We start from the raw sequence: 13,004 nt of genomic DNA, 5'->3' as shown, positions 1-13,004 counted from the left end.
ATTGGCTTTTACTGTGTCTTAGTATGATTCTCTTTGGTTTTATTCCCAGTTGGAGTTCTTTGAGCTTCTTGAATCTACATGTCCATTTCTTTCCTGATACTTGGAAAGTTTTCTGCCATTATTTCTTCAAATGAGCTCTCTGCCCTTTCTCTTTCTTCCTTTTGGGATTTGCATGAGTATATTAGTCCATTTGATCCTGGCCCCTAAGTACCTTAACATTTCTTTGTGCTTTATGGGGACTGTTTTCATTCTTTTTGTTTTCCACTTTGACTTGATGATTTCAAATGACCGGTTTTCAAGTTTGCTCATTCTTTCTTCTGCCTGTCAAATCTGCTGTTGAACCTCTTTGATGATTGGCAGGGGGAGGGGGGGAGGTGGTTATCATATTTTTTAGTTTAGTTACATTATTTGTTTTTTATAGTTTTTCTCTTTGTTGATGTTTCCATTTTGCTCATGCATAGTTTTGCTGATTTTGTTTAGTTGTCTCTCTGTGTTCTCTTTTAGTTCATTGAGTGTCTTTAAGACAATTATTATAAATTCTTTGTCAGATAGCTCATAGATCTGCATTTCTTTAGGATTGGTTTCTGGAGTTATGTTTTGATCCTTTGATTAGGCCATATTTCCTTGTTTCATTGTATGTCTTTTAATGTTTTGCTAGGCTTGGGGCATTTGAAAAAAAAAAACAACGATCTGTTTGTCTATGCGCACTGCCTTCATTCAGGGGAAGACCTTCCTTCACTTATCAGCCCTACCAGAGGTGTTAGGGCCTCTCAAACCTTTTCTGATCTCTTTCTCACCTCTGGCTTCTGATTGTGGAACTGCAGTGCTAACATACTGCTCACCTCTTTTTTCAGTGGCTTCCAAAACTCTGGTGCCAGTCTCCTCACTGCTCCAAGTGAGGCAAGACAGAAACCAGTCCCTTGGGCAGCTCCCACATGAGCCAGAGTGCTGGATGTGTGGTCCCATATTTTGTTTACATCCCATGGGAGGATCTCTGGTATGGGAGATTTCTTCCCATTTGCTCCTTGAAATGCTGCATAAGGGAAGGAGCATGTGTAGCTACACCGAACATTGCAAATTTTCCCACTCCTTTTACTGGAGTCTTTCTTGGGTTTACAATGGTCAAGGTGCTATAGCTTCTCAGTTGAACTCTGGAGTTCTTACAGAGGTATTCCAGTCCTTTCTATTGTTAACTTGTCTCTGTGGGGTCAGGAGGGCCTGTAGCATCCTAGTCTGCCATCTAGATGATATTTTCTCCTGTCTTTTTTTAAGAGCAAGAAAAACCTTCCTAAAGTCATGCAACAGACTTCTCCTAATACCTCATTGTCCAGACTTGCCTCATGGACCCACTTCCAGTCCATCTTAAAAAGGGAATACAATTACCACGGTTTGGCTTATGTTAATCGGAATTCATGCACTGGGCTTGGTGAGGGAACCAGCCTCACCTAAATCCTGTTGCCACTTGGGACCTGAACAAAGATTTCTGTTTGTAAAGGGGAGAAAAGTGGTTTAATAGCTCTTAGGAGGCAACCAGTATGTCCACCTTGAGTGTTGAATTGTTTTTTGTCTCTTTTAGAGCTGAAGAGATTCCTCTGAAAATTTTGGCCCACAATGGCTTAGTTGGAAGACTGATTGGAAAAGAAGGCAGAAATTTGAAGAAAATTGAACATGAGACGGGGACCAAGATAACAATCTCATCGTAAGCCACCCATTCAGTTTAATTGTGCCCAAATGGAGAACTTGAGCATTTTGATATGCCCAACGCCTCCATCTGCCTTTCCTTAAAATGGTAGTATAATCATAATTAATCTAATTCTCTCCAACACCATCAAAACAAATGCATATATCGTTACCAGTCATACACTTTCTACTGTGGATATGAGCTAAGTCACTTCTGAGATTTGAGATAAGATGGCAAGTATTTGATACCACAGTGTGTGGTGAGGGAATCCTCCACCAAGACTTGTTTGTGATCCTTCTGGGATTTTATTTTTCCTTTTGAAAAAGGAAATCTCTCTCTTTCCCGGTGGCCAGCTTGCAGGATTTGAGCATATACAACCCTGAAAGAACCATCACTGTGAAGGGCACAGTCGAGGCCTGTGCCAATGCAGAGGTAGAGATTATGAAGAAGCTCCGTGAGGCCTTTGAAAATGATATGCTGGCTGTTAATGTAAGTGCCGAATGCTTTCTTCTCTACTGACTTTCACATGTGTTTTCAGGCAGGACACAAGCCTCTCGAAGGATAGTTGTCATTCAGCTAGTGAGTAAGTGCCTTGGAATAGATATGCAGAGTTATTCCTGCCTTCTTGGGGCAAGAGCATTGAAGCAAGCAGGAAACCAACTAGTGGACTGTGATAAATGCACTGGAAAAAAAATAGTGTGAAACTATTAAAAGCATAACTCTGAAGATTATAAAGTGAAGAATTGCTTATGATATAATGTTAATTAAGAAAGGAGCACTTAGAAGCATATTTAACTCGGGTTATAGTTATGTAAAATAGTATGGAGCAAAGTGACTGGAAGGCTGCGTACAAAAATAAAAACAGCTGGTGCTCTAAGAAAGGGGGATTTTTTTTTCTATATCGCAAACTTTCTGTATTATTGTCCTGTTACTTTTTAAATTGAAAAATACATATTTTAAAATTAAATGCTGATGTTCATCCCTTGCTTACTGATCTGCCCATCCGGATCACCTAGTAAATGTCATCCACCACCTTGGCTCTCACTGATGCTTCCAGCACACATCTGGGTTTGGACATGTCCTTCCTGTTATTGCTAACTAACTCTCCCTTTATAATGAGGAGACACCAGTGTGACATTCAGACGTCTTCAAAATATTTGTCTATCAACAAAGCCCAAGCTCCACTCAGAGGAGTAATTTTTTTCATCTGTTTATGATAATGATTTTCTAACATAAAAGAGGGAAGGATACTGCAATAAATCCTCCTATACCTGTAATCCTATTGAACAGTTATCAGCTCCCAGCCTGTTTTGTTTCATCTGGACCTCCATCTGCTTTCCCACCCTTCTTGAATGACTTTGAAGCAAATCCCAGACCTGATAATACTTCACAGAGGAGTAAATATTGACCAAGAGCTTTGTAGGCCAAACCCAGTGCTGTCAGTGTAGCTCTTTCTAAGGACCCTCCTCCTCAGTTCAGAGCACTGCTCCCACCTCACCCCAACCCCCCACCCCCAGTAGCAGCCCACATCGCATGATAACTGTGAAACATGACGAGGACAAGATTGCACTGTCACCCCCTTGTTTGTTTGTATTTGTCCGTGGAAATAGCCTCACATGATCTCATTTTCTTCTTTTGGGCTCTTGACATCATACAATAAACATCTCTTCTGTGAACACCAAGAAAAGCTACAGAAGGGTCTGTGTGCTCCCCATACCTCCACTTAAGCATACCACTTAGACCCACCCGTATCTGCACCAAGGTGATGTGTTGATAGAGGGATAATAGAACTACTGGATCTTAGGTATCAGATGAGGTCAAGGTTAAAGATCTCAGCTTTCCTACTCCAGACATCCTAAGAGAAGGCAAGATAATGGGTGACCCTATTCACAGATAAGAAAACTGAAAATGTTAGCTGCTTAGTGTTCAGGGAGACAGGTGGGAGCAGGGAGGACCCAGGCCAGGTGACAACATCCCTCTGCTTCAGAAGGGCTATGCAGTTCAGACTCATTGCAGCCTAGGTGGGCATCCCTGTGTATAAATGGGAAATGAGCAAGATGAGAGGATGACAACACTGGCAACCAAACGGTGAAAAATTTGAAGTTGTGAACCATCCTGAACCTGGAGAATGGAGTTTACATGTCCGGTATCCTATTGAAAGGTCTGATATTTGTCGGGATAGGTTGGAAAACCTATTAACCCAATATATTTTAAACATATTAATTCCACAAGTATTTATTGAGTACTTACTATGTACCAGGCACTGAGCACACAACACTGAGTGATACAGTCTACATCCACAAGGAAATTATGTCTAAGAGGGAGAGGCAGCCACTCAGGCAGTGCAAATCCGTGTGACTAATCTTTCAAATACTATTTGAAGGAAACAGGAATGTCGATGGGGGCACATAGAATGGTTTCCTGTCTGAGGGGACATCTGAGCTCAGGTGGGACCCACATGAAGGGCAGGACTTAGCCCTGTGAGGGGGAAGAGAAGCACATTCCTTACACAATGGCTAATGTCTGCAGGGGCCCAGGGTTCGAGAGGAGCAGACTGGGCAGGGGGTGGCTGAGGGGTGAGCAGGAAAGAGCATGTGGGGGACTGAGTCCCCCGAGGAGCCTGGCTGGCTGTGTGACGATGTGTAGACATTCTCGGAGAAGCTTTGAAGGAATGCCATGGCGATCTTGAGGTTTGGAGAGCCCACCCCAGCAGCAGGGTGGTCCACGAGGCCAGGGCAGACCTGACCAGGAGGCACTGGTGCCAACCAGCCAAGAGATGGAGGTTGACCCAGGCAAGCTGGGCCTCTCTGCTCTCCTCCCCTCATCTTTTTCTTCATTTCTGTTCCCAGCAACAAGCCAATCTGATCCCGGGGTTGAACCTCAGCGCACTTGGCATCTTTTCAACAGGACTATCCGTGCTGCCTCCACCAGCAGGGCCCCGAGGAGCTCCCCCCGCTCCCCCTTACCACCCTTTCGCTGTAAGTAGCTCAGCATCCAGAGGTTTGCTCATGCTCTGGGCACCCCCAGGCAGCAGCATTACTCTGCTGTGTTGAATCACAGCTAAAGCTTTAATTTGGAGGCCATAATTGCAAGTGATTGGAGAATAAATCCAACATTTCTTAGGACTTCTTCCTACTGGGCAGAGAAATATTATTACACCGTCCTCTAAATGTGTGCTCTTGAACATAGTAGATACCATATCTAGGGAAGAAACTGCAGTGCTAGCAAATTCACTAACTAGAATCCTCTTTATTATAAAAAAGGATTTGTTAGCTCAAATAAGAATCTTCATGGCTGTTGTTCATTTATTAATAGGGTACCTGGGTAACTCGAATATATATATTTCTCACCTGTTTCTACAACTCAAATGCATCACATTTTATTAATGGGGAGTTTTTAAAAGAAAATAATACACAGTGTTTGTTTCTGAATACTTAGCACAATGCCTGGCATTTAGTAGGTTCTCAATAAGTATTTACTGCTTGAGTCATAATGAATAAAAAGGGAAATGTGAATGTTAAGAGTTTTCTGTTACTTCCATTTCCATCTACAAGCATTATAGATCTATACGTTGTCAAATTTGGGTTCAGGATACTTGACAGCTTATCTTTTTTCACTCCTAATTCTTTTCTATATGTATTGCTTATTTTTTAAGCAAACTTTCTTTCCTCCAACCTTTATACTTTTTAATGGGAAGAATTAGGTTGATGAACACTACCTTAGCTAACATTCCTTTCTTTTCAGAGCTGGTCTCTGGTGTCGGCACTGCAAAGTGAGAATTCCTAGCAGCTCTTTGAGTTATCTGTAGAGACAGGGTGAAGCCATTAAGCTCTTCTGCCAGCAAAATACAGACATGACTGGCACCTACAGTTTTGGTCACAAGAATATACACATTCTGCATTCTTGTTTATATACCGATCTTCTGAGTCATTTCTAAACCTTCACACCATTTCTTTGGAGTTATATCCATTTCTCGTAAACTAAAGGATGGGGCCCAATATTGGGCCGTGTGTGGGGGGTGGGGGCCCGGTAAGAGGGAGCTGGGGTGTGCCAGGAGGAATTGTGGCAGTCCCCCTCTCACAGTCATGGGGCTGCTCCAAGGAGCTAGACCAGCTTTGAGAGCTGTACATCCCCACATCTTTGCTGTGAGATTTGAGAATGACCAAGCTTGGTCCATTTCAGTGGTGTTGGGACACATCTCATTTCTTAGGAGAAAGTCTGCATCTACTGCTTACAGAAGATAACCTCAGAACCAAAGTTGAGATAAACATAAATAGTGGGGGGAACGTATAGTAAAATAGGCCACTTCTAATATTGGTAATCTGAGATCAGGGGGTCAGGAAGCCCTTATTTTGAGATTTGGCTCAGGGGCCAGACTTGCCTACCACTTATTTTTGTAAATAAAATTGTATTGAGGGGCGCCTGGATGGCTCCCTAGTTTGGGCCTCCAACTCTTGGTTTGGCTCAGGTCATGATCTCAGGGTCATGAGATCAAGCCCTGCATTGGGCTCTTGCTCAGCAGGAAGTCTGCTTGAAGATTCTCTCCCTTTGTTCTTCCCCCTGCTCACAAACTCTCTCTCCTGCTCTCCCTAAAAAATAATGCATATGTATTTTTTAAGATTTTTGTGTTCAGAGGGAGAGAGAGAGTGCGCACAAGCAATGGGGAGGGGCAGAGCAAGAGCGAGAAGCAGACTTCTTCATTGAGCAGGGACCCCAGACATGGAGCTCCATCCCAGGACCCCAAGATCATGGCCTGTGCTGAAGGTAGACACTTAACCGACCGAGGTGCCCATCAGTAAATCTTAAAAAAAAAAAAAAAAAAATGTTTTGGAGCACAGCCATGACCTTTGGTTATGTATTGTCTGTTTGCTGTTTTGCTGTGATGGCAGAGTTAAAGAGATGCAGTAGGAAACCTGTGACCTGCAAAGTCTAAAATAAGTATTTGACCCCTTACAGAAACAGTTCACAGACCCCTGTACTGAAACAAGGGGAGAAACTCTCAGGTGAGAGCAGAATATTTTCTCAACTTGAAAATAAGTTTTGCCTGTTAGAAAGCTTCCTTTCAGCTGAGATCTTTGCTACAATAGGAAGATAACCATTTTACTAAAATATAGTTCCTGTTCTTCATCAAATAGATTTTACTTTTTTTTTAAGATTTTTAAAATTTATTTATTTGTCAGAGAGAGAAAGCACGGTGGAGCCTGCTGTAGGACTCGATCCCAGGACCCCTGAGCCAAAGGCAGACACTTAACCAACTGAGCCACCAGGCATCCCAGATTTTACTCATCTTTATAAAGCTAAAAGCCGTATACTTCTGCTCTCAATCCCATTGATTAAGACTGGGTTCTAATCCAGAGCACGTAGTCACCCTGACTCTCTGTGACAATATGGCTCCCTGGGGCAGCTGTGAAAGTGCAGGCCAAGGCCTGGAGATGGCGATCGCTACCTACCTGCTCAGGACCTAGGACAGGCCTCCAAAGCCACACTTGTGGAGTCTGAGAAGGACAGGGTAGGGTGGGAGTGTTGGGCATGCTTTAAATACTTACATTATTCTCCTGTCACATAGGCTTTCAGATTTCCAGGAAACTTTAGGGTCCATCTTGGCTTTTATGTATCACAGAACTAGTACTTTTGCTCTTGGCATCCAAAGGTCAGGAAGTCTCTGTACCTCCTCATAGCTGGCTTACACATGCCAAGGTTGGTCTCTGACGTCTGAAATTCTGGAAACGTGTGTATGTTTGAAAGCTTAATTTTTCTTATTTTCTGGTTAATAAAAGTAATACATGCATAGTATTTAAGAAGCAACTAGTACAGAAATGTGGAAAGTGCATGTTTTTTCTCTATAGAAATAACCAGTGTATGCATGTATATGGGTGTATGTATATATAATTTATATATATACTACATATATTTATATATACTCAGATTTTTCATGCTGCTGTGGAAATCCTTATATATACATCTTGACTCTTTTCTCCATTTATTTCTTTGGGATAAATTCCTTGAAATAGAATTTCTGAGCCTAAGAATGGATACATTTTATATATAATATATAGTTATAAAATATATAAATGTTGATGCCTAATACGTAAATTTTGATACATGGAGGATATACTACTTTTCCTTCCCACCAGTGTGTGACAGAGGGACTTTTCCTTCCATACTCTCATTACTCATGTAATGATTCCTTACAATCTGATACTTTGAAATACACATTTCTGGGGCACCTGGATGGTTCAGTGGGTTAAGCCTCTGCCTTCAGCTCAGATCATGATCTCAGGGTCCTGGGACTGAGCCCCGCATCAGGCTTTCTGCTGGGCAGGGAGCCTGCTTCCCCTTCTCTCTCTGCCTGCCACTCTGTCTACTTGTGATCTCTCTCTGTGTCAAATAAATAAATAAAATCTTTAAAAATAAATAAATAAATAAAAATACACATTTCTTTTGTTATTATGAGACTCCACAGTTTTTATTGGCCATTTTCCCCCTCTGTCTTTCTGTATCCTTTGCCCATCAGCCTTTTGAGATGCAGTACAGGTTCTGGAGCCAGACTGCCTGCATTTGCATCTTGATGTCCCTGGCCCATAAGATGGGGGTAGTAATCATAAACATAGGGGTTGTTGTTAGGGTTATTAAATAAGTTAAAACCTGCATGTAATAATTTCTATGCAAATGTAGTTGCTATTGTCATCACCTTTACTTTCCATCTTTTTGTTAATAATTTGTAACAGCTGATTACATATTAAGGATATTATCTGTTCATCATGTTGTCCATATTTTCTACCAGCTTGTCATTTTTCTTTGCCTTACTCATGGTGTCTTGTGCCATAATAATTTAAAATAGATATATTTTGAACAAATTGTTGTATGAAGTAAAATGTAAACATTTCCCTTGGCCTGCCTTATCTTACCCAAAGTTTAGCAAACACCACTCCCCAGAGGTATAGCACCTTTAAGTTTACACTTTTTAGAAATGTTTTCTCAGCATAGATAAAATCATATTATTCAAAACTATAAATGTAATCATGTCATACAGAATTACAAGGTTTTTTGTTTGCTTTTACTTATTATGAGCATTTTTTCATAGCTAGACTTAATTCTCTTTAACAGTCACATAATATTCCACTGTATGAATTTACTATAATTTTTCTAACAAGCACACTATTTTTAGACATTTGTATTGTTCCCACATTTTCTCTACTATACATAGTGTCAAAATGAATAGTCTTCATTATGTCTTTGCACAAATGTGTGAGTATATCTGAAAGTAAATTTTCTAAGACTGTATTTATTGTATCAAAGGCTGTATGCAGTTTAAATTCTCACAGATTTCCTTTCACCAGAATTCATGTAGAAATTTTAAGAAGTAAGGTAGTTAAATCAGTGATGTTTGTGTGGATTCTGGCCTTTGATGACATGCTAAAGAAAAAATCTCCCATCCAAGACTATAAAAATATTCTCCCATGTTTTCTTATTGGTTTTTGAGGATTGTTATTTGTATCTGTATCTGTGATCCTTAGGTAATTTATCTTGATTTATACTTTGACAAAAGGATCTAACTTTATTTTCTTTCCAAATGAATAGCCACATTTCCCAAAAACATTGCTTGAGTGATGTACCGTTTTATCACTCAGTTTGAAATTCTAGCTTTGTCATACACTAAATTCCCACTTAGTCGTCTTCCTGACTCTCTTCCATTCATCTCTTTGTCTACACTGTAATTACTGTAGTTTTATACTCTCTTTAACAGCATGATTTTTTTTTTCTCAAAGAATGAATTGGAAAGATGACCAACTTTTAATGTGCTTGGGAAAATTAAAGCATATATAGGAGTTTTCTACTTCTTGAAGACTTGATAAGACCTATCTGTGAAACATCTGGGCCTACCACCTTTTGTTTGTCCGTTTCACTTATAAGCCTTTTGGTTTCTTATAAGTTTTTGACTTAGTTGTGTTGATTTTTATTTTCCCATAAAAGTATTCATTTCACCTGATTTTCATGTGTTAGCATAACCTGTACAGAGTGGACTGTTGGCCTTTTAAATCCCCAAACTTGTGTATTACTCTCTTGTAATTCCTAGCATCGTATATTTGTGTTTTCTCTCTCTCTCTCTTTTTTTTTTTTTTTTTAAAGTGAACACTGACCCCAACATGGGGCTTGAACTCATGACTTCAAGATCCAGAGCCTCGTGTTCTAGGGTCTGAGCCAGCCGGGGCCCCTTTCTGTTTTCTTTATCAAATTTGCTAGGGCTTTATCTATTTTAAACTTCTAAGTAGTTAGTGGTTTCTTTTTTGTTATCTTGCATTTGTTTCCTGTACTTTGTGTTCAGACAGTGTCATCAGAACATTTCTGATTTTTGTGGCCCTTACCTCACTCACTCATGATCAGTTTTTGAATTCATGAGCATTTGGAAAGATGTACCTTCTCTGATGGGCTCAGAGTTGAGTTTATAGCTATGAAAACAAGCTTCTCATTGGCGGCTCATGTCCTCTATATAATTATTTTTATCCGTATGATTTAATACATGATGGGAGAAGTTTGCTGGTCTCCCACTGTGATGATGGTTTTGTCAAATTCTTTATTGTAACAAAGTTTGTTTAATATGTTTTGGTCAGTTCACCCTAGAAATAATCTGGAATTTTATTACAAATTATTAAACTTTCTTTCTTAGTGAATACACAGCCTCATCATCTGCAGTTTAGAATTAACTGTATAATGGATTGCTTCGCTCACTGCGGATGGTTTATTGTGCTCCATATGCTCTCATTTTTTTAGTTACTTGGGGCTTTTTTGTTAGTTTGTCAGGAATACTTGTTTAAACAACCTTTTTCAGGAATAGTGCATAAGTAGCATAACTTCTAAACTTTCTAGATCTGAAAATGACCTTTTTCCCCCTCACACATGAATGAAAGTTCAACAGGCTGTCTAGAGATTCTAGAGTCCTAGTAACTTTAGACTAACTCTAAAAACAGTACTTTCAGTATTGTGTTTTTCAGATTTGTGTGCTAACCAGCCTGATTCTCCTTATTTTGTAGATAGCTTTTTCTCCTTCTAAGGTTTTTGCCTTTTTTTTTTTTTTAGTATTTCTGCCTTCCCCCTTTAGAATTCAGAAATCTGAATCTCAGCCTTTTGATCTCAAGATTCAGGTTTTTCTTTGGTTCAGGAAAATCTTTCCCTTCTGTACTTAATGGTAGTATTACTCTCCCTCCCTCCACTTCATTTTCTCCTTCTGGAACTCCCACTTTATGGCTCATACATCTTTATCCTCATGTCTGGTTCTTTCTTTTTGTTTTGCGTGGGTTAATCTTCCAGGGGGCACTGATGGGCTTTGCAGGAGGGTCTTTTCTGCTGTTAGATACAGCCCATGTTGAGTGTTTCCTTTCCAAGATCAATGTAGGCCCCTCCTTGTTTTTTTCTCACAGCAGTTACTTACATGGGAATGAACTGTCATCTTGAATCTAATTAAGAAGTCAAATCAAAGGGCACCAGGGTGTCACAATCTGCCTTCTGCTCAGGTCATGATCCCAGGGTCCTGGGGTCAAGCCCACACTGAATAGGGAGCCTGCTTCTCCCTCTCGTGCTCCCCCTGCCTGTGCTTCTGTGTATGTGCGCCCTCTCTGTCAAATAAGTAAAACCTTAAAAAAAAAAAAAAGAAAGAAAGAAAGAAAGAAAAAGAAAAAAAAAGAAATCAGACACTTTTTTAAAAAAAGCTCTTTCTCTTTCATGAATTAATTCACTGGGGTCGTTTGTTTGCCTTTCTCAGCTTTGCTCCCCTCTTTCATGTTGCTGATTCTCTGTATATTGTCTAATGAATGTTAATTGTCTATTCATATATTTAAATAAACTCAACAGAGGGCATATTAGAATTCTTAGGGGAGTTTTTCCATAACATGTGCCGTGGGCCCCCCTGAACCCATGAATTCGCAGTGTTCTAGGTGGGGGCAGCCTTGGGTATAGTGGTTGAGACCTTGGGCTGCAGCGTCAGACACAGATTTGTGCTCAGATCTTGGCTCTGCCTCTGGCTAGCTTAACAATTTCTAGTTTCCATCAGTTCCTGAGGTTGTCCCATGAGAACACAGAGGTGGGTAAGCAGCCATTGCAGGGAAGCCCTTCAAAAGCTGGGATAAAATGGTGAACCTTCAGAATCTTGGAGAGCTCTGCCCAAGTCCACTGCTCCCCCCCACCCCCCCACCAGGCCTGCGGCCACATCCCTGGTCCTTGGGAGAGCATCTACTGTCTTTGCAATGTGACATCATTCTGTCTTCACTAAAGCTGTTTCAGTATTTGAACATGATCTGTATGCCTGACCACCGCCCTGTCCACTACCCATTTCCTACCCCTCCTTCTTCCTGCCCCCTGATTTATTCATGCCTCAGTGTGTTACTTAAATCTGGCATCATGATACTGGTCATACACGGCAGCTTGGAACAAAGGGTGCCACAGTTCTTCCAGGAAAAGCTGGTCCAACTATTTGTAATTCCCTTTTAGTTTCTACAAATGCATTTGATATGTACTCCTCTGCTCACACCCCAGCACAGTCAAGCAGGCAGTTTCCCTCAAACAGAGAGTGTAACATGAACCAGTGGGTAATAATGACCCCACGCTCCCCTTGCTGCCTCTGTTGGCAGGGAGTTGGAGCACACTTGGCACAGGTCATCTTTCCTATGACATCCCTCGCCCCCTCCCCAGTGTCATGATGCTTCTCAAATACTCAAAAGTAAAGTAGCTTCTCCTTTGTAAAATAAGTGGGAATTCTCAAACTGAGACAGTGAGGCCAGCTGGGGGTGGGGGTGGGCTTCCGTACCCGCTGCCGCTTCCCTGGGCCCTTGGTTTACCCCATGGCTACAACCTGCTTTCCCAGAAGAGAGAACGTGTATTCAAGTCATCAGCGGGTCATTTCTCGGATCATTTGTGACAAAGCATGTTTTAAAAACCTTCTTACATTTGAGATTGTAGACTCCATTTAAGCTTGGGAGGATGGGAAACAGAGTGAGCTCTGAGCCATGCATTTCATTATAAACCGTGCTCACGTAACACCCCTCATTCAGCCCGTACAGTAGCCAGTGACAGACTGTTAGACTGTTCATTCCCGTGACCTCTGAATGCCAGGTAGCATCCTTCGGGGGCATCCATTGTACCTAGGGTCTAATGCACCTTGGCACCAAGGCCTGCCAGGCCCTGCCTGATCTCTGATGGCCCACCTCCCTGTTGTTTGCAGCTGTACTCTCTTACTTGCTTTTACCATCGCATCCCATACTTTTCTGTTTTTCAAAAGGCCAACCCCTTTCCTAGCTCAGCACCTCTAACAGCCCTGCTTAGACGGCTC

The 13,004-nt window shown here is 41.3% G+C and overlaps 1 protein-coding gene across 3 annotated transcripts in view; it reads left to right on the top strand.

Moving 5' to 3' along the window:
• Nucleotides 1-13,004, top strand: part of IGF2BP2 (insulin like growth factor 2 mRNA binding protein 2) — a 160,194-nt gene that overhangs the window by 133,538 nt on the left and 13,652 nt on the right. For 2 of the 3 annotated variants that reach the window (XM_080809282.1, XM_080809283.1), the window contains exons 8-10: nucleotides 1,577-1,699; nucleotides 2,035-2,170; nucleotides 4,531-4,659. In XM_080809282.1, the coding sequence (XP_080665408.1) occupies nucleotides 1,577-1,699; nucleotides 2,035-2,170; nucleotides 4,531-4,659 (388 nt within the window). The remainder of the gene's footprint in view (nucleotides 1-1,576; nucleotides 1,700-2,034; nucleotides 2,171-4,530; nucleotides 4,660-13,004) is intronic. The other variant, XM_080809284.1, reaches the window with a different exon arrangement.

The sequence above is a fragment of the Martes martes genome (genome assembly GCF_963455335.1).
Source record: "Martes martes genome assembly, chromosome: 1".
Lineage (NCBI taxonomy): Eukaryota > Metazoa > Chordata > Mammalia > Carnivora > Mustelidae > Martes > Martes martes.
This window is presented reverse-complemented; position numbering and strand designations above follow the sequence as displayed.